At 45.1% G+C, this 22,233-nt stretch overlaps 1 protein-coding gene across 3 annotated transcripts in view; it reads left to right on the top strand.

Moving 5' to 3' along the window:
* Positions 1–22,233, top strand: part of MORC2 (MORC family CW-type zinc finger 2) — a 353,542-nt gene that overhangs the window by 89,417 nt on the left and 241,892 nt on the right. For all 3 annotated transcript variants that reach the window (XM_069214663.1, XM_069214664.1, XM_069214665.1), the window contains exon 6: positions 12,979–13,069. In XM_069214663.1, the coding sequence (XP_069070764.1) occupies positions 12,979–13,069 (91 nt within the window). The remainder of the gene's footprint in view (positions 1–12,978; positions 13,070–22,233) is intronic.

Genomic DNA, 22,233 nt, shown 5'->3' on the forward strand with positions numbered 1-22,233 from the left:
GCAGTCTGGCATCTCCTCTAAGAGTAGAAAAACCTTTTGTAGAACCAGTTTTCCAGGAAGAGTGACTCATGCTGGGTATCCCCTAGGGGTGTGCCCAGGACTGCACACAATGGAAGAAGATTTGCTCCACCCTGGGCTCAGGCTGAGAAGGCTACTAAGGATTGTTTTTGGCCAGACCCCCAGTAAGTGAAGTATAGTGGGAAGCCTTTCCCAGTGGTAACTCTTGCCCCATTGGCTATTAAGTCCTCCCCTCCCACAAACATTTAGATGGCATAAAAGTGACATCCCAGGCACACAGTCCTCCGATCGCGGCTGGACTGGAACGAAGACCGAAGAAGGACTTCCCTGTTGTTTCCTGGACCCAGCAAAGATAGGAAGCACCAAAGGCTGGACTGCACCTGCAAAGAGGAATTTGCCTACTGTGTCCACTCCTGGAAAGGAAGTGCCATGTGTGCTAGGATGGAAGAAGTGACTCCACAGGCCGGGTAGGTAGCCCCCTGTTAAGCATCAGAGCTTCAAAAGCTAAGGAAGCTTGCACCCTTGAGAGCCCAGCTGCCCAGGGCTAGCTGCCCGCTGCTGGATACAGAAGTGCACTCTAGGAGACAGATTCTTGCCCTACCTGAAGTGGCCCAGATCGTCGGGCCTGTGGCAGAAGTCAAACTGGACCCTGCCCCCCCACCCCTATCCCCCTTGCCCGCAAATGCAAATAACCGCAGAGACTGCTGTAACCAGGAGGCCAGTTGACCAGTGGCAACTGGATCTGCATTGGGACCCACTGGTGCATTGTGAGAGGTAGAGCTCCAAGGCAGGAAACAAAACCTGACTCTCATGGACTCAAGGGTGGCCCTAGGAAGGCTCACCACCCATCTTCAGCAACTTCAGCATCCTCCATTCCCAACTTCAGGACCACTTCTTTGCTGCACCAACATAAAGGATGAAAATACAGTGAGGATCCTGAAACTGCTGGACCCAACAGGTAACTGTGTACCTGGACCGAAGTGGTTCCTGTGACTGGCTCCGAACGTGGTGAGGCTAGTCCAAGAGAGCTTAAGTAGCCATTTTTGCCAGTGGGCTCAAAATCGCCAAGCTACTTGCAATGATTTATTGCATTCCAAAGACTGAATTTCAGTGAATTATCCTAACTTTGAAAAATCGTATCTCCGGGTTCTGTTGATATATTTTTGTCCTTATGGTGTTTATTTAAATATAAAGGTATACTCTGTTTTTATAAATTGGTTTCAAATTCTTATTGAGTTGTGTTTCTTTTTAACTGCTTTGGCACTTCTAAATTCTTTACACGTACTCCTTTAAGTCTCATTGCTCTGTGCCACAGCTACCCTTGACTGTGCTAATAGTTTTATTAAAGAACCTAACTGGACCTCATAGCGATTGGGACATTTTTACATGGTGAGGTCTCAAAACCGCACCACCTAGTAATAACACCTCTTTCTATAGCTTGACAGCTGGTTGTAGCATTTGTACCAGAGGATAGCTGTAATGCTGTTGCCCTAATTGGGTTGGAAAAACAGGCTGTGTGGTGCATCTGATCTTTCCATGGTCTATTAAGAACATAACTGATGGGCACCCTCCACTCAGAGAAAGACAGCAAGACTCCTCTTACAGGCAACATAACCCTGCAGGGATTATATTATTAAGTAAATGATATGACACTCACCATAGGCATTTTAGGAACATTACTGCCTTCACTTGGATTCAAGAATTGATGTGCATATCGGGACAAGCTGCACTGCGAAATATTTTCAAGACTGTTCTAGCTTGTTGCTAGCTTTCCTGAAATTGATAGTAGTTATTTTTTTGTCCAAAGCATGGAAATCTATAACTGATTTGTGCAGCAAAATAATCCGTAACTGTGGTGTGAATCCTTCTATCTGTCAGAAATTATCCTGTTTTTCCAGTCATCTTATTGTCAAAGTACTTCTCTCTAACGATGGCTTATCAGAAGAATCTGATAATAGGCAATGTATTTTGTCTGCATCTACCTACGTTAGTTTTTGTTTTAACCACAATTTGAGGACAGGCCTGTATCCTACAAACTGTTTCACGATTGTGTAAAGCATTTGAATTTACAACAAATCATGTACTAACCGTGGTGATTCACATTGGATACAATGTTACTTAATTATAGGGTTTTGAAAAAGAAATACATTTTGTCTCTGCTGCAGTTGTTGAGGGCAAATGCATTTTTGATACTCTGATTTGCCTTTTATTTTTTAGGGTTGGGCCTGGGAGAGCATGCGCTAGCGCATGCTTCTTACCTACGAGACACTGTTGTTTACAAAATGATCTTGAACGCCTCCTAATGCGTACCACTTGTCGGATTCAACGTCACTCTTCTTTGTAGCCATCTTAATAGGCAAGTGCTGCCGAAATATCACTTCTGATGCTTGTTGTGGAAAAGGGACCAAGCACAGATTGGTTCAGTGTCAGTGCCCGTCTTCTGTTCCAGATGTGATTCATGTGACTGTTTCTTCTACCCTCCCACTCCAGCTGCGTGCAGCTTCCTCGATAGCCCCATTTGTTCCTGCTTAGTTTGGGTTCTATCTCTCCTCCGTAAGAGTGGAACTGCCGGCCATTTCCCCTCCTCACCTGTCACTGTTACCACGGCATTCCTTGCACCTGCTATCGCGTCTTTGCTGGCTGTCGTGTTGGTAAAAAAAAAGCAAATGCATGCTTCTTTCTGATTTTTATTTGCGACACCCCTCCCGACATCCTGAGCTCTGCCTGGTTGTCCAGGCCTCCCATGCACCCTTGATGGCATGTCTGATGCCTTTTTGTTGCTTGTGTGTGGGGAGAGGTTTCAAAGTTTTATTCACCTGCTCGTGCTCCAATGGCTCTTTCCCTAACTTCTTTCCCCCCAGTGACAACCTCTTCTTCCGGGGGCACTTAATATTTTCCTGCTTCCTTTCCCAGTAGGTCTGTGCTCATCAACCTCATGTTTATTACCCCTCTGCTTGATCTCAGAGAGCCAACTGCTCGTTTCCTCCGTCGCCCTGAAAAAAACATTTAAAAAACACAGATGTGTCACTCTTAAACTTTGGAATGTCAGCGATTTGCAGATCACACCATCTCCTGGCACCTCAGAGAGATTGGGACATTGTTACATGGTGAGGTCTCGCAACCACACCACCTACTAGTAACGTATCTTCCTACAATTTGACAGCTGGTTGTAGCATTTTGACCAGAGGCTAGGGACCAGAGACATTGCACTGTCAGGTTTTTAGCATCCCCGGCTCGTTTCCTGCTTTAAAAACTGTAGGGAACTGGGTTTTTGTTGCAGTACCCCCTGTCCACCCCATCCCCACCACTTTTAGCCTGGTATTTGATACAACATTGGCTCATGTGCACTGGGCTCCTGCCAACCAGGTCCCCAGTGCCAGTGTTCTTTTCCCCCCCAAACTGTACAATTGTTTCCTGAATTGGCAAATCCTTTAGCATTTTCTGTAAGTCCCTAGTCAATTGTAGCCCTGGTACCTAGGGCCTGAGGTGCTAAAGAGGGTCTCCCCAGAAAGCACATGACAGGCTGTTATTGCAGGCTAAATGTCTTCTTGCCTGCAAAAGTTAAAACAGATGGCATACCTAGGATTTCTGGGACAAGGTTATGCCCTCTTCACACAGCAACTGATGATATAGTAGGAGTAGTGACCCTAAGGGCTACTACCTTACACACTTCTAAAGCCCCTAAATTCAGTATTTATGGGAGCCGCTTGAACCAGAGAAACCGTTTCTGATGATCTGATAAGACCAAGTACACAGAAGAGCCGCAAAAGCAGAAGAGGAGAAAAGAAGCAGCTGACCTTTTGCCAGCCTATCTCCACCCCTCTTTGAAATCTGCACCAAAGTCGACTCTTGCTGCAGCTGTGATTCCAGAAAACCTGGAGGACTGCCTGCCTCTGAAAAAGACTCGACATCCAGCGAACAGCAGACCTGTTCTCCAGCCAACTCCAAAAAGAAGGCACTCTGAACAGCCAAATCCTGACACCTGTAGTAACCACTGCACTAGCAGTCTCCGACCTGAATTGAAGTGGACCATTGGTGCCCACAAGGTTCTCCAGTCCTACAGAGTCCAACATGGTATCATTCCTCCTGGACTCACAGATAATGCTTGCAGCCTCTGCGTGCAGCCACCCTCTACTGCGACAGCTCTGGCCAGAAAAACCCAACACCTCTGCACCTGTCGCCCCTGAGCCGTGGAGAAGAGGACCAAAGGTGGCTGCCTGTGCCCCGAGCATCAGGAGGCCTGAACTCCACTGTTGGTTCAGCCCGACTGGCCTTCTGCCAGAACCTAAAGCCTCTTTTCGCTGTGGCCGATCCCCATAGGAGAGCATTGGGCACTCAACACTGTTTTGCACTCTACACCCGGCTGCTCCCATGCCGCTGAGGGGTACTGTGGGTGCTGCCTTGGACCTTGCCCACTGCTCACCTTAACTCCTGGAGATTGGTCATGTAAGTCGCTGTACTCTACCTGTTTGCAGAACTTGTTTTTCCTCCTGTAGGCTAACATTGCAGAACTCAGAAATTGCAGCGTGTCCACTTTTTTAAGTGAAAAGAATTCCTATTTAAACACGTACTTACCTGAACAATTTTTCTCTGATGTCATATATATATATATATATATATATATATATATATATATATATATATATATATATATATACATATATATATATATATATATGTTCGATGGCATCTGTCGCTGTAGATACGCATGTTTTGCAATAGCTCGCCATCTGGTGTTGGGCCGGAGTGTTACAAGTTGTTTTTCTTCGAAGAAGTCTTTCGAGTCACGGGACCGAGTGACTCCTCCTTTTGTCTCCATTGCGCATGGGCGTCGACTCCATCTTCGATTGTTTTTTTTCCGCCATCGGGTTCGGACGTGTTCCTGTCGCTCCGAATTTCGGAACGGAAAATTAGCTAATTTCGGAAGATTTTCGTCGGTATTGTTGCGTTCGGGATCGGCGTACTTAGATTCCACACCGCATCGAAGATCGAAGAGCTCCGGTGCCCTTCGGGGTAGTTTTTCGATCCCCCGTCGGGGCCTGGTCGGCCCGACCGCGTGCTGAAGAACGCCGATGGAACGGACCCCGTTCCGTTTCTGCCCCAAATGCCACAATAAATACCCCTATACAGACCAACACTTGGTCTGTAACCTGTGCCTGTCACCTGAGCACAGTGAAGACACCTGTGAGGCCTGTCGTGCGTTCCGGTCCCGAAAGACACTCCGAGACCGTCGAGCCAGAATACTTCAGATGGCGTCCGCGCCGACAGCCCACCGAGAGTTCGAGGAGCAGGAAGAGGAAGGTACCTTCTCGATCCAAGAATCGGACTCCGAAGGATTCGACGATACACAAACCGTGAGTAAGACGTCGAAAACCACACAGAGAAAGATTTACAAGGCCCAGGGGACGCCACTGCCATCCGGCCATGGCTCCACCCATAAATTCGGTGACCGACCGTTGGCACCGAAAAAGGCCCAAACAGTGCCGAGGTCGTCCGACTCCGGTCGAGACACCGGCACGCAGCCTTCTCGGGACCGAGAAAGTGCTGGAGACAAGCCTCGACACCGAGATGCCGGTGTGGACACGGCTCGACGCCGAGACAGCGGCACCGAAGAAGATCGACGCCGAGAGGTTTCGGCCCCGAAAAAGAAAAAAGTCACCTCGGAGCCGAAAAAACACGCAGACAGGGTTTCGATGCCGAAACAAACTGCAAGCGACCCAGCTTCAGGCTCTTATACAGAAGAGCACTCGCTAACCTCCCAAATGCAAAAGCATAGGTTTGAGGAAGAGCTACAAGCAACTGATGTGGACCATTCGCAAAAGCGTATCTTCATACAGCAGGGGACAGGAAAAATAAGCACCCTTCCCCCCATTAGGAGAAAGAGAAGGTTGGAGTTCCAGACTGAACAGACACCACAACCAAAAGTGGTGAAAAGAGTTACCCCACCACCCTCTCCTCCGCCCGTGATTAACGTCTCACCAGCACGAACTCCATCACACTCCCCAGCTCACACCACCATAAGCCAGGGTGACCAAGATCAAGACGCATGGGACCTATACGACGCCCCAGTGTCAGATAACAGTCCGGAGGCATACCCTACGAAGCCATCTCCACCAGAAGACAGCACCGCGTATTCTCAAGTGGTGGCTAGAGCAGCACAATTTCACAACGTAAGCCTCCACTCAGAACAGGTCGAGGATGATTTTTTATTCAACACACTCTCCTCCACCCACAGCTCATACCAAAGCCTGCCTATGCTCCCTGGTATGCTCCGGCACGCGAAAGAAATCTTTAAGGAGCCGGTCAAAAGTAGGGCAATCACACCAAGGGTGGAAAAAAAGTATAAGGCGCCTCCTACAGACCCGGTTTTCATCACTACACAGCTGCCACCAGACTCTGTCGTTGTAGGAGCAGCTAGGAAAAGGGCCAACTCTCACACATCTGGAGATGCACCACCCCCAGATAAAGAAAGCCGCAAGTTCGATGCAGCTGGTAAAAGAGTCGCAGCACAAGCTGCAAACCAGTGGCGCATCGCGAACTCCCAGGCACTACTTGCGCGCTATGACAGAGCCCACTGGGACGAGATGCAACATCTCATTGAACATCTGCCCAAGGACTTACAAAATAGGGCAAAACAAGTGGTTGAGGAAGGACAGACCATTTCCAACAACCAGATCCGCTCCTCCATGGACGCTGCAGATACAGCTGCACGGACAATTAATACATCTGTAACTATCAGAAGGCATGCATGGCTCCGAACGTCTGGATTTAAACCAGAGATTCAACAAGCAGTTCTCAATATGCCTTTTAATGAAAAAGAACTGTTCGGTCCAGAAGTGGACACAGCGATTGAGAAACTCAAAAAAGATACGGACACTGCCAAAGCCATGGGCGCACTCTACTCCCCGCAGAGCAGAGGGAATTACAGCACATTCCGTAAAACGCCCTTTCGAGGGGGGTTTTGGGGTCAGAGCACACAAGCCAGCACCTCACAAGCAACACCGTCCAGTTACCAGGGACAGTATAGAGGAGGTTTTCGGGGACAATATAGAGGAGGGCAATTCCCTAGAAATAGAGGAAGATTTCAGAGCCCCAAAACCCCTACTACTAAACAGTGACTCACATGTCACTCACCCCCTCCACACAACACCAGTGGGGGGAAGAATAAGTCATTATTACAAAGCATGGGAGGAAATCACTACAGACACTTGGGTTCTAGCAATTATCCAACATGGTTATTGCATAGAATTTCTACAATTCCCTCCAAACATACCACCAAAAGCACAAAATTTGACAACACACCATTCCAATCTCCTGGAGATAGAAGTGCAGGCACTATTGCAAAAGAATGCAATCGAATTAGTGCCAAACACACAAATAAACACAGGAGTTTACTCACTATACTTTCTGATACCAAAGAAGGACAAAACGCTGAGACCAATCCTAGACCTCAGAGTAGTGAACACTTTCATCAAATCAGACCACTTTCACATGGTCACACTACAAGAAGTATTGCCATTGCTAAAACTACACGACTACATGGCAACTTTAGACCTCAAGGATGCTTATTTCCATATACCAATACACCCATCGCACAGGAAATACCTAAGGTTTGTATTCAAAGGAATACATTACCAATTCAAGGTACTGCCTTTCGGATTAACAACCGCACCAAGAGTCTTTACCAAATGCCTAGCGGTAGTCGCTGCACACATAAGAAGGCAGCAAATACATGTGTTCCCATATCTAGACGACTGGCTAATCAAGGCCCATTCGTTAATACAGTGCTCAAATCACACAAATCATATCATACAAACCCTCTTCAAACTAGGGTTCACCGTCAATTTCACAAAATCCAAAATTCTGCCGCGCAAGGTACAACAATACCTGGGAGCCATAATAGACACATCAAAAGGAGTAGCCACTCCAAGTCCACAAAGAATTCGAAATTTCAACACCATCATACAACGCATGTAGCCAACACAAAAGATACATGCAAAGATGGTACTACAACTCCTAGGCATGATGTCTTCATGCATAGCCATTGTCCCAAACGCAAGACTGCACATGAGGCCCTTACAACAGTGCCTAGCATCACAATGGTCACAAGCACAGGGTCACCTAGATCTGGTGTTAATAGACCGCCAAACTTACCTCTCGCTTCTATGGTGGAACAACATAAATTTAAACAAAGGGCGGCCTTTCCAAGACCCAGTGCCACAATACGTAATAACAACAGATGCTTCCATGACAGGGTGGGGAGCACACCTCGATCAACACAGCATACAAGGACAATGGAACGTACATCAAACAAAACTGCATATAAATCACCTAGAACTTCTAGCAGTTTTTCAAGCACTAAAAGCTTTCCAACCAATAATAGTTCACAAATACATTCTCGTCAAAACAGACAACACGACAACAATGTATTATCTAAACAAGCAGGGGGGGACGCACTCCACGCAGTTAAGCCTGTTAGCACAAAAGATTTGGCGTTGGGCAATTCACAACCAAATTCGCCTAATAGCACAATTTATACCAGGGATCAAAAATCAACTCGCAGACAATCTCTCTCGAGATCACCAACAGGTCCACGAATGGGAAATTCACCCCCAAATTCTGAACACTTATTTCAAACTCTGGGGAACACCTCAGATAGACTTGTTTGCGACAAGGGAGAACGCAAAATGCCAAAACTTTGCATCCAGATACCCACACGAACAATCCCAAGGCAACGCCCTATGGATGAACTGGTCAGGGATATTTGCTTACGCTTTTCCTCCTCTCCCTCTCCTTCCTTACCTGGTAAACAAACTCAGTCAAAGCAAACTCAAACTCATATTGATAGCACCAACTTGGGCAAGGCAACCCTGGTACACAACGCTGCTAGACCTATCAGTAGTACCCTGCATCAAATTGCCCAACAGGCCAGATCTGTTGACACAGCACAACCAAAAGATCAGACACCCAGATCCAGCATCGCTGAATCTAGCAATCTGGCTCCTGAAATCCTAGAATTCGGGCACTTACAACTTACCCAAGAATGTATGGAAGTCATAAAACAAGCCAGAAGGCCATCCACCAGGCACTGCTATGCAAGTAAATAGAAGAGGTTTGTTTGCTACTGCCATGTTAATCAAATACAACCATTACACACAACTCCAGAACATGTAGTGGGTTACTTGCTTCACTTACAAAAATCTAACCTGGCTTTCTCTTCCATTAAAATACACCTTGCAGCAATATCTGCATACCTGCAGACTACCTATTCAACTTCCCTATATAAGATACCAGTCATTAAAGCATTCATGGAGGGCCTTAGGAGAATTATACCACCAAGAACACCACCTGTTCCTTCATGGAACCTAAATGGTGTCCTAACTAGACTTATGGGTCCACCTTTTGAACACATGCACTCTTGCAACATACAGTTCCTAACCTGGAAGGTGGCATTTCTCATCGCCATTACTTCCCTAAGAAGAGTAAGCGAGATTCAGGCGTTTACAATACAGGAACCTTTTATACAACTACACAAGAATAAGGTCGTCCTAAGGACCAATCCTAAATTTTTGCCAAAGGTTATTTCACCGTTCCATCTAAATCAAACAGTGGAACTTCCAGTGTTCTTTCCACAGCCAGATACCGTAGCTGAAAGGGCACTACATACATTAGATGTCAAAAGAGCATTGATGTATTACATTGACAGAACAAAAAACATCAGAAAGACTAAACAACTATTTATTGCATTTCAAAAACCTCATGCAGGAAACCCAATATCAAAACAAGGTATAGCCAGATGGATAGTTAAATGCATCCAAATCTGCTACCTTAAAGCTAAACGACAGCTGCCCATTACACCAAGGGCACACTCAACCAGAAAGAAAGGTGCTACCATGGCCTTTCTAGGAAACATCCCAATGCAAGAAATATGTAAGGCAGCCACATGGTCTACGCCTCACACATTCACCAAGCACTACTGTGTAGACGTGTTATCCGCACAACAAGCCACAGTAGGTCAAGCCGTATTAAGAACATTATTTCAGACTACTTCCACTCCTACAGGCTGATCCACCGCTTTTGGAGAGATAACTGCTTACTAGTCTATGCAAAACATGCGTATCTACAGCGACAGATGCCATCGAACTGAAAATGTCACTTACCCAGTGTACATCTGTTCGTGGCATCAGTCGCAGTAGATTTGCATGTGCCCACCCGCCTCCCCGGGAGCCTGTAGCAGTTTGGAAGTTACCTTCAATTATTTATATATGTATCATCTCAACCTTAAATAGGTGCATACTTAGTCACTCCATTGCATGGGCACTATTACTACAATTCAACTCCTACCTCACCCTCTGCGGGAAAAACAATCGAAGATGGAGTCGACGCCCATGCGCAATGGAGACAAAAGGAGGAGTCACTCGGTCCCGTGACTCGAAAGACTTCTTCGAAGAAAAACAACTTGTAACACTCCGGCCCAACACCAGATGGCGATCTATTGCAAAACATGCGAATCTACTGCGACTGATGCCACGAACAGATGTACACTGGGTAAGTGACATTTTCAATATTCAATACTTGCTGTTTTTGATAAATTAGTGTGGATCTCCTTGTGTCATGTGTCTCATTTATTGACTATTGTGTGCATTTGTAGATGTCTTGCACTCCTCTGTGCTGAGCCTAAGGCTGCTTAACCACTCTACTCCTAAATAGAGTACTTTAGTATTGCGTAGCAAGATCTGTCAACTCACTAGGGAACCCCTGGACTCTTTACATGGTATTCACATATCCCGTAAATGGTCAGCTTCCTACAAAAACCCACTATAAAATGTTAGCTATTAAAACGCTGGTGCGTAAGGGTCTTGTCTCTTTGTTAAAACTATCTCTGGGGGTTCGAGTTGTTTTAATGCCCAAGGTAAGCAAACATGAAAAACCTGTGCCATCCCTGCCAGCCACAAGGCCACATACCTCCTCTTGCTTTCCATCATACACAGTTCATCTTACTAATGATTTTTAATTGTGTTAATTATTATTTCCTAACATTGCATTACTGTTTGTCATAAAATTGTGTATTTGTAGCACTTTCAGCCACTGGTTGGGACGTCGTAGCACTATAAATACACATGCTGCTATCTTCGTTCGCACCAACCAGCATTCAGCTCTGTGGCCATACATATTTTTTTTACTGTTTTATATTGCGCCTTTTTATTGTGAAGTCGACCGAAAGATATTTAAGCGCTTCACATGAACACTCGTTAGCATTATCGTAGCTCCTTCCTTCGTTTCACTCACAGGTTTCCAAGGAGTGTCAGACCTGCAGAAAACTCTAGATATTTTGTCTGCCTAACCTGCTAGCCACCATCTCACTAGTAACTATACCCGTGACCATTGTCTGCCTACACTTGCCCTCTATTATTCGTGTACCAGCCGACAGTACGGAGCAATGTGCGTGATCATTCATCACAATTTATTGCTTCCCTTGTAAACCGATGGGATGGATATTGGTGTTTAATGTTGTCTGAGGCAACAAATTAATTATGTATATTTATTTTATGAACACACGTTTGCCTAAACGTATTGTGACGCTGAGGAAAGTGTAGAGTAGAGATTTAAAAATAGTATGTATCTTGCAAAATGAAATGCCGTCAGCGACCAGTAATTTATTTTGCCAGGTTTTTTTTTTATAATTGAAGGTGACCCCTGCAAATGTGGAATGCTTGGACAATGGCAGTATAAAATAGACTGAAATTTCAAGGGTCTTTTGAAGAGTGGCACTGTCTCAAACCAATCACATGTCCAGTTTAATGCCAAGACCTTTGACATTTGGGATCGCCAAGTTTGAAGCCGAGAAAAACAAGCATTAGCAAAGCCAATAGGTCGTCCTGACACAAGGTATAAGCTTTGTCATTTTTTTAGCCAAATAATATGATGCGGCCAGCACTTGCCATATCGATGAGCTTTTTTTTGGTGTTTCTTAATCTAAATTTCAGCACTGCTGTACAACATGGTTAAAACAAGCACAAAGACAATACTTAATGTAGGCGAGACCTATTGGCTTCATCGGTGCTTGTTATTATTTGATGGTTGTAGAAAAAATGCTACACTACTCCTGATGATACTGGTGCATTATTAGCCAAAGGGCGGCTCAGCCACCTTACTAATTTGTGTTTTAGATCCTCCTGTGACACCTATTAGCTGACCTAAAAAGATTTCTTTGTTAAACAACTTCATCTACTTTGTACCCAATAACAGAAGACTCTTTACTGTAACAAGAAAACACAGAGAAAAGGCAGACCATGAAGCATTTACCTCTAATTAGCTATCTTTATCTGTTAGGATCGGTCTGAACCAATTAGCAGAGTAGTAATGATTACTGGAAGCACAAGAATGACTGAGCAATTTAAGTTTCATACCAAAGCATCTCTAGGCGCTTTTTCCTCAGGGTTGATGTCTTTGTGTTGGATCAATTTTTCCAACTGAACAGACAACTTGTTGCTACTATATCTGGTCATCCTCAGCATTGCATAGTATGAATACGCATCCCCTTCATGTCTATGGCCTGATAACCTGCGGACTATCCTGTTTCCATGAACAGGATATTTGCTACATCTGAGGTAATGGTCCTCATAAAATATGGTACTACCTCCTGCCAGCCCCGCACAACAATTAAGGGAAATTGTTTGCTTGATGACAACAATTCCCATAATTCATATGATGCCTTCATAGTATTAAGAATAAAAGGAACTTTTGCACATTAGACTCCAAACCTTCCTATCATTTTGTAGTGCTAGACCTACAAGTGGTAATATTAACCATCTGACTGGCACTCCACTTATTTCATAAGTATGAAAGGCTAATTGATTATGTGAGTTTTTAAACTTATTGCCCTATCGTTACACACCAGTGTCTGAGGTGGAGACATTCACCGACTGAGGTTTATTACAGGATTTGTTTTCTCAACAGGTGAGGCTGCCAGTGTGATCCAGTTTGGCAAATCTGCAAAGAGAACCCCAGAGTCCACTCAGATTGGGCAGTACGGCAATGGCCTAAAGTCGTGAGTAAATTAATACTTAGTTCAAGTCCTGATATACTTTTGGAAAACTTAAAATTACATACTCAGTTTAAGGTTTGGAATATTTCATTATAATTCATGGATCCTCCAATCCCAGAATAAAAAATGGTCACTAATTTCGTTATTACAGTCGATTTGTTACATAGCTCGTTGGCTGTAACAAGAAAATAGCATAGCTGCTTAATTGTCAAAACTTAATAGAGTTAACTTGTGATGATATAGGTGAAACAGGTAATGGAACATCCTTGTAACTTCAAATTAAAACAAGTTTTTATGATTTGTTTTTAAAAAAATGAACAGTTAGGAAAAAGGAAATATTTATGGTAACATTTATTTTTTGCATGCTATAATTCATTACAAAAAAATAATCTCTGCATGTTACATCTTCTGAAGTACAGCCTTTTTAAATACAATTGACATTAAACTGATTCAAATATGTTTGAGCAACAAATTACGAACTGCTTTTTGATGGGTCTCATTTTGCACAACTGAGTCCACTTTTCTGCATGTCTGCAGTCATAGTGTCTCTTTTATATGCAGAAATAGGACACCTGGTTTTAAGAAGTTTGTGGGATATTGGTGGTTTAACCACATATTATAAGAATTAAGAATCCTCTGCAATACGTTCAGATGGGGATTTTTCTATTTTCAGTAAAGTAATATGCATAAATCTCTTTATTACTGACTCCCAACAGCAGTGAGCACAACCAAGCAAATTATGTCATATGTAGCATATAAGAGATTAAGTGAAGAAAATGATCAGAACAAAGCGAGGAAGTGGATTCAAAATGGTATAGACGGAAGGAAGAGAAGAATCATGATATTGTGGATATGAGAAGAGGAAGCTCCTCCAGTAGCGAGCTGGCCTCAAGACGGACCTGAAGTGGAGAAAATATTAGTGGAAAACTGCTAAGACAATAAAACCACCTTAGTTGGTAGTACAGTGAGCAGTGCCAGTAAGGGTGGTAAAAAGTGGTAGATGTGTTAAAGGTAGAAGAATGTTGATGCCTGGGAGGGAGGATGGGATATTATATCAGCCTCATTGTCTTTAATAAAATCTTAAATTGTGTTTTAACTTAAGCTAGGAAAATCTTAATTTTATCACGAGGCAATGAGATGGTCAGCATGCAGAATGAAAGCCTGTTTTTACATTTTATGGTAGAAAGTACAGAAGGTAGACACTGAAGACCAGTCAGTGGCCTTGAGAATGTTGTCAAGTCTGTAACCAGGGAGGAAAGCTTTGGAGGTCATTGCGCCCCAAGTGGAGTAGGGTCCCAATGAGGAGGTATCAAGGACCACAGACAACCTAGTTGGTCTGGGCCAGTGGACAAAGGTGGCATAGGAAGTTGATCTGAAAGTGGAAGCTCGCTATGTGGAAGATATATTCCTGATGACAAGAAAATCCTGAAGGAAGGTGTCTGTTGCCTATGCTTCTGTGTCTGGGTGCCAAATCACAAATGTGGGAAGTTGACAATTTAGACATAAAGCAAATAGGTCTATGTCCAGTGTAGCCCAAAGTTAAATTGTCCAGTCACTGGAGCCCTTGAGGTGTCTGGAAAACCAATCCACTTGAGAATTCGAGAGTCCCTGGAGAAGCTCCACAATCCCAGAGAGGTTGCAGGGCAATGCTTCCATAGTTCCCTTGAGAGTTCTGTTAAGGTCTCGCATTTTCCCCCTCCTAGCCTATTGATCTCACTGTTGGCATGTTGTCTATGTGGAGGAGAATGCAACAGTGGGACTTTCTCTTGCTGAGATCTTTAAGGAAAAGGTGCCTGCGAGGAACTCTCGAACGTTGATGGAAAGGCGTTTTTACCATGTGAATCTTTTCTGGGTTCACATGCTGTGCATTTATTCCATCATCTAGTGGTTGGGTCCGGGATTCTCCTCTTGTAGTAGTCTCTCTTCTCCTTACTCTTTTAAAAAAATCTTTTTAGGTTGAGCCTGTGGGAGCATGCGCTCTTGCTTACAAGACTCTTGTGTCTGGTGATGGGCTTGGAAACACTGACAGCCTGCCGCTCGTTGGCACCACTGTTGCTTTTCTTTTGCTACTTTCTAATCTGGCAGCACTTGCCATGCATCACTTTCTTTCATTGCCGCAGTGCCTGGACCAAGTACTGATTAACTTTGATTAGTGCCCTTCTGCTGGCCATCTTTTCCTTTTTCTTTTGTTTTGTGCAGTTTCTAGTGCAAACTCAACCCAAAGGTATTGCATAACTTTACATGAGCACCAGTTACATCACACAAGACACATTCACTTTTTACTAGGCACGGAGAGATGAGATTTTACCCAGAATCACAGGATGTTAAGTTGTCACCGAGACTCGGATATGGTTCACTGTCTCCAAAGCGTTTTAAAGTTGTCCTTACCCACTCTCCCTGTTTCTTCTCACATCCTGGATATTGTTTTTGCATCTTTGTGCATTACTCAAAGTTGACTGAACTTTTGTTTATTTTGATGTTTGCCACGGTTGCACGGGTTTCCGAACATCATTCATCTTACACAACCCTGGGAAGGCCCATTTGTACACCTGAAGCTAAAACATGACCTGCTGCACCTTCTGCTATTCTGCTAATGAATTCAACTTGATAATAAAATCATTTAAATATACTTGCTGTTTTATGTGCAGAGACACGAACTCAGTTCCCCAGTTCCAATGTCGGTAGCTGTGGTTGTTACGCCACATCCTCTTGTCAGTTCAGCAGTAGTGTAAACAGAAGCCTCTGGCGTGTTGGTTTAATAGGGGAAAAATGCATGCGTCTTTATTAGGTACAACCAAACTGTTATGAGCCACAATCTTTTTGTAGGAGGACTTAAGCACCACAACAGCAGTATGTTGCTTTTGGCCACAGTAAGGTGCTTGTAGGCAGACTGCACCCTTCCTCTACTTTAAGAAATGCTGCTTGTATGCAGATTGCAGATGGTTTGATTCTCAAGAACTTCTGACGCTGGTAAAGCTGTGCAGAATGTGCAGTTAAATGGCATTAGGTCACAATTGCTTTACTGCGGTGTCTGAGATCGAGTTATCTTTGTCAGAACATCTTATGTTGGGCTTGTAGGACAGCTTTCTGGTGCATTTTTTTCCATATCAAATGCACCCGCAATGCAGGCCTCAAAGGAGTACAAGCTGCCCACTTGCTTCTTTCTTCTTTACGCTACGTGGTGCACTTCTTTCAAAGGTATGTCTCTGAACAAAGAGCACAGCGCTCTTTAGAGCTCTGTAATTATGCTGTCCTTGCCTCATTCTCACATTAGATAGGATTTTCGTAATGCATGCTTCAACTTTTTCTGGCTATTTAGGCAAGATAAATGGTCTTAATTATTATTGCAGATTTTAACATAAACATTATTTTCTTGAAACACGTATGTCTTTAAGCAGTTTGCAACACCACTCCAGTAGAATATATTCTATTGTAAACCAGCACAGGTCATTTCATAGCAAGGTGTCCTCTGTATCGACAGTGGATCACACTGACAGCATTTCTAAATCTTCTGTACCTACGCTGCTGCTCACACTTCCTTGCATGGGCCTGTAATGAGATAACGCAGGTGTTTTAACATAAGAAGTATTGCCTCTCTCCCTTCATTCACCGGAGTGACTGAAGTAAGCAGGTTGCTCTGACTTACTTTTGCATTTGGTGGGCTTTCATCGCTTTGAAAGCAGTATGCAGACGTATAACTGCAGTGTGCCTACTCAGATACTGCTTTCTTTTTCTACTGCCTTCACAAGTATGCTTTGCCATGCAAATGGGATGTAATTATGTGCCCCTTTTTAGGTCATGTCTGTGAAAGCATGCACTATTGCATATGCTCCTGCTTTCAAGACTTTTGTGTCTGATAATGGGGTTGGAACCCACCTGTAAGTTAACATTCATTGGCATCATTGTCGCTCTTCTTTGCTGCCCTCTCTATAGCTCTTTTTAAAAAAACATGTTCAACTTATCCCCACCCACTGTTTCTTCTTCCCTCTCGCCCACCAGACAGTCCATGTTTATTATCACCCTTCCATACCCAGTGTATCTGTGTTCTTGCATGAAGCTACTGTCAGAATGTTTTTTTTAAATATTTCCTTCTTACCATGCCAGACTCCAGTGCTTTCTTTACACAATAAATATGCATTTTTTGATACACTTCCAATCTCTCTCTCCATTTCTCCCCTTACATCACTCTCTTGTTCTTTCTCTCATTTTCCTTTTTGCTTCTATCTTGCTTTTTCCCTCCTTTCCACTGTCTCATTTCCCATTTCCCCCTCTTTCTTCCTCCTTCCTCTCCTCCTCCCATCCGCCCGTCTCTGCAATCTGGACATAGAATGCTCTATGAAGTGGCCAGTGCTAGCTGCTTTATAATGTTTTTAAAATCATCCTGTTATTCACCCCATTTCAACATTAGCCTCCCCTATCCAATTGCTAGTGTCAAAAGATCTCCAAAGGGTGAAAACTATTGGCTTTGCCAGTGCTTGTTTTGGTTGTTGGGCGTCGACTGCCCTCACTATTTGGTGCCTTCTCCAGCCTCTCCTGACGTCAGATGCCCTCCACGAGGGACATGGAGAACACATGCTTCTACCTGGAGTGCCGCCAAAAGTTTGTCCAGAAGGACAACCACCAGGTGTGTAATCTGTTGTGTACCGTTGGAGCATGATGCAAGGACAGCGAGGCTTGTGAAGGGTTCAAGACCAAAACGCTGAGAGCAAGGGAGAAGCAAAGCCCGGCACACTATACCATGGAGGGTTACAAGGAAACTCCGTCGCCGAGGGACATCAGAGTGTCTAACGAGGAAGAGGCCAAAAGTGCAGCGGGAGAGTGCTCGGATGTCGAAAAGGAAGTCATTGGCATGGAGTGGGAGCACAAGAAAAACAAAGAAAAGCAGCTGCAGGTAACCCAAAAGAAATAATATGCTAATGAGTTTCCAACATCAGATTCTAGTGTCCAGAAGACTTCCTCTGTGCCAAAGTTTTCACATATCAAAGGCAAGCCAAGGTTGTGACCTATGTCCAGGACAGGCGTAAAATGGCATCCCCGCACTCACGAAGTCCTGGAAAAAGGGCCTGGCATTTGTGGTGGGCACCTCTGCTACTGCAGGAGTGCCCTCACAGACAGGTACTTGACACCCTGCTCTCTGGGCTGGAAGGCCTGCCATAGGGGTGACTTATAAGTGACCTGATGTAGTAAAAAGTGGCAGTGAAAGGGTGATTGCACCTTTTCACATAAGCTACAATGGCAGTCCTGCAGAACCCTTTGCTTGGGCTCCCTCCGGGTGGCAAAATATATGCTGCAGCCCATAGTGATCCCCTAGAATCCCAATGCCCAGGGTACCTAGGTACCATATACTAGGGACATATAATGGGGCACCAGTGTGCCAGTTGTGGGTGAAATACAGACTTTTGGGAGAGAGAGCATTATCACTGGGGTCCTGGTTAGCAGGATCCCAGTGAACACAGTCAAACACACTGACATCAGGCAGAAAAAGGAAGTAACCATCCCAAGAAAGAGGGTACTTTCCTACACCACCCCCCCCTACCCCCCCCCCCTAAACAAGGGACAAGAAGGCTAACCTTGCCCAGATGAGTGTTCCTTTTCTAAATGGAAATATCTGGTGAGTCCATCTGCATTGGAGTGGTTACTCCTAGATCTACGTTCCCCTGTAAAGTCCAAACCCTGTAGGGAAATGGACCACAATTTGGGGTTTTCTCCTTTCATCTGTTTAAGCCATAAGAGAGGTTTGTGGTCTGTCTGAACAATGAAGTGAGTACCAAAGAGGTATGGTCTCAACTTCTTCAAGGCACAGACCACAGAAAAAGGCCTCCCTCTTTATGGCTGACCAACACTTTTCTCTGGTGGTCACTTCTGCTAATAAAAGCTACTGATTGATCCTGACCCTCTGTATTAAGTTGTGAGAAAACTGCCCCAACTCACTCTGAGACTTTCGATTCAGAAACTTTATATCACTTTTTTATACCGTCGGTATTGTTTCGACCTCATTTACATCTGTAGTCAATCCGATAGTACTGTCTGGATCAAGAAAACGCTCTTTCAGGCGCTTGCGCTCTTCTTGGGCCTGTTCAGGCCTACCACGTCATAGGCTGATGGATTGGACTCCATTCCGATTCTGTCGTCGATGCCACGTGAAATTCCCTTACACTGACCAGCAGGTTGTATGTAATCTTTTCCTTTCTCCTGAACATCGAGAGGAAGATTGTAAAGCCTGTAGGTCTCAACCGGAGAGCAAGAAGACTTGAAACGGCGTCGAAATATACAGAGTCCACCAACACCTTAAAGGAAGAGCAGGCACAGACGGCTGTTTTGATTCAGGATTCCGACTCCGAACCAGGATGAGAAGAAGACAGCCAAGCTCAGCATGTGGGTGCACCTGCCCATACGCCCACTGCCCAAAAAATCTACTAAGGCCTTGGGTGCATCACTGTTGGAAAGCCATGATCCCACCTGAAAGAAACTTGTCGGCGACCGGCCCTCGGGCTTGGCACCGAAAAAGGCCAAGTTATCCCATCAACAGACCACGCCTGTTTTGGTGCTGGAGTTGAGCGAAAAGGTAAGAAGCTCCACCTCCAAGCCGAGCTGATGCCTACATTCTTTGGAGTCGAAAATACAGCATCTGGCTGCGGAGACCAAAAAAACTTAGCACCGTTTCGGGGCCAAAAACATCTTTCTAAACAGAAGCAACAGGTCTTTCGAGCCATTTATAGCATAAGCCCAAGACAACTAGTGAACAGTCCTCTAAGGGCACAAAAACATCAGAATATCAAACAGAGGATTCTGATATCCAACCAATTTTGGAGGTCAAGGACAGTAAATAGAGGAGAATACATAGCCATAAAGAAACAGGGAAAATTATTGATTCTCCACCTCCACAAACCAAAAGGAAGCTGGCATTTCAAGAGACTTGACACTGCTCCGCCACCAGCAATAAATTTTAAAAGAAAGGAGAAGCCACTTCCTCTCTATTTTTCTCCACCGCATTTGCCACAGCTTTCCTTTTCTCCACTACCTACTACCCCACCACCACTACCTTCACCATCACACTCACACTTACTCACAGGGAGATACAGTGGTCCCTTTGGGACTTGTATGACTCGTACCCTATACCGTCCAATGATCCTGATCTTTATCCTACCAAAACTTCACCTCCAGAGGGTAGTACAGTTTACACACAAGTCATATCTAGGGCAGCTGCAAACCATGGGGTTCAAATGCATGCAGCACCCTTGGAAGAGGATTTTCTTTTCAATACATTATCCTCTACCCATACACGCTACCAATGCTGCCTGAAATGCTTAGACATGCAGATGATATATTTAAAGAACCGGTCAAAGCTATGTCTACATTACCCAACAAGTGCCACCAGATTCCATTGTGGTCAGTGCAGTAGAAAAAGGGCTAATAGCCAGTCTTACCGGGGTACCCCAACCCCTGACAAGGAAAGTAGGAAGTTTGATGCTACGGGTGAAAGGGTAGCTACACAAGCAGCTAACCAGTGGCGTATTGCCAAATCTCAAGCCCTGTTAGCTAGGTATGACAGGGCACACTGGGATGAAATGCAAGAGTTCTTGCAGTATCTCCCCAAGGAGCACCAAAAGAGAGCGCAGCAAATTGTTGACCAGGGACATGCTATCACTATTAACCAAATAAGATCTGACCTAGATGCAGCTGACACTGCAGCTAGAAGTATCAACACTAGGTTAACAATATGACGACATGCATGGCCTAGGTCCTCAGAGTTTAAACCCGAAATACAGCAGGCAGTGCTTAACATGCCTTTTGATGAGCAGCATCTATTCGGACTGGAAGTAGATACTACTATTGAGAAACACCGAAAGGATTCTGACACTGCCAAAGTCATGGGAGCCCTATATACCACAGCTTTTCGAGGTTCTTTTCGGAAACAACAGGTTCGATGGCATCTGTCGCTGTAGATACACATGTTCTGCATAGCTCGCCATCTGGTGTTGGGTGGGAGTGTTACAAGTTGTTTTTCTTCGAAGAAGTCTTTCGAGTCACGGGACCGAGTGACTCCTCCTTCTGTCTCCATTGCGCATGGGCGTCGACTCCATCTTCGATTGTTTTCTTTCCGCCATCGGGTTCGGACGTGTTCCTGTCGCTCCGAGTTTCGGAACGGAAAGTTAGTTAATATCGGAAGATTTTCGTCGGTATTGTTGCGTTCGGGATCGGCGTAGTTAGATTCAACACCGCATCGAAGATCGACGCGCTCCGGTGCCCTTCGGGGTAGTTTTCGATCATCCGTCGGAGCCTGGTCGGCCCGACCGCGTGTCGAACAACGTCGATGGAACGGACCCCGTTCCGTTTTTGTCCCAAATGCCACAACAAATACCCGTATACAGACCAACATTTGGTCTGTAACCTGTGCCTGTCACCTGAGCACAGTGAAGAGACTTGCGAGGCCTGTCGTGCGTTCCGGTCCCGAAAGACACTCTGTGACCGTTGAGCCAGGAGACTTCAGATGGCGTCCACGCCGACAGCGCACCGAGAGTTCAAGGAACAAGAGGAAGAAGAAACCTTTTCGATCCACGAATCGGACTCCGAGGAATTCGACGATCAAAGAACCGTGAGTAAGATGTCGAAAACAACACATAAGAAGAGTGTCAAGGCCCAGGGGACGCCACTGCCACCAGGCCATGGCTCCACCCATAAATTCGGTGACCGACCATCGGCACCGAAAAAGGCCCAAACAGTGCCGAGATCGTCCGACTCCGGTCGAGACACCGGCACGCAGCCTTCTCGGGATCGAGAAAGTGCTGGAGAAAAGCAACGACACTGAGATAGCGGTGTAGAAGCGGCTCGACGCCGAGACAGCGGCACCGACGAAGATCGACGCCGAGAGGTTTCGACTCCAAAAAAGAAAAAAGCCACCTCGGAGCCGAAAAAAGATGCAGGCAGGGTTTCGGTGCCGAAACAACCCGTAACCGACCCAGGTCCAGGCTCTTATACAGAGGAGCAATCACTGTCCTCTCAGATGCGAAAGCATAGGTTTGAGGAAGAGCTGCAATCCACCGAAGTGGACCATACGCAAAAACATATTTTCATACAGCAGGGAACAGGAAGAATAAGCACCCTTCCCCCTATTAGGAGAAAAAGGAGACTGGAGTTTCAAACAGACCAGGCGCCACAAACAAAAA

The sequence above is a fragment of the Pleurodeles waltl genome, chromosome 11, assembly GCF_031143425.1.
Source record: "Pleurodeles waltl isolate 20211129_DDA chromosome 11, aPleWal1.hap1.20221129, whole genome shotgun sequence".
Lineage (NCBI taxonomy): Eukaryota > Metazoa > Chordata > Amphibia > Caudata > Salamandridae > Pleurodeles > Pleurodeles waltl.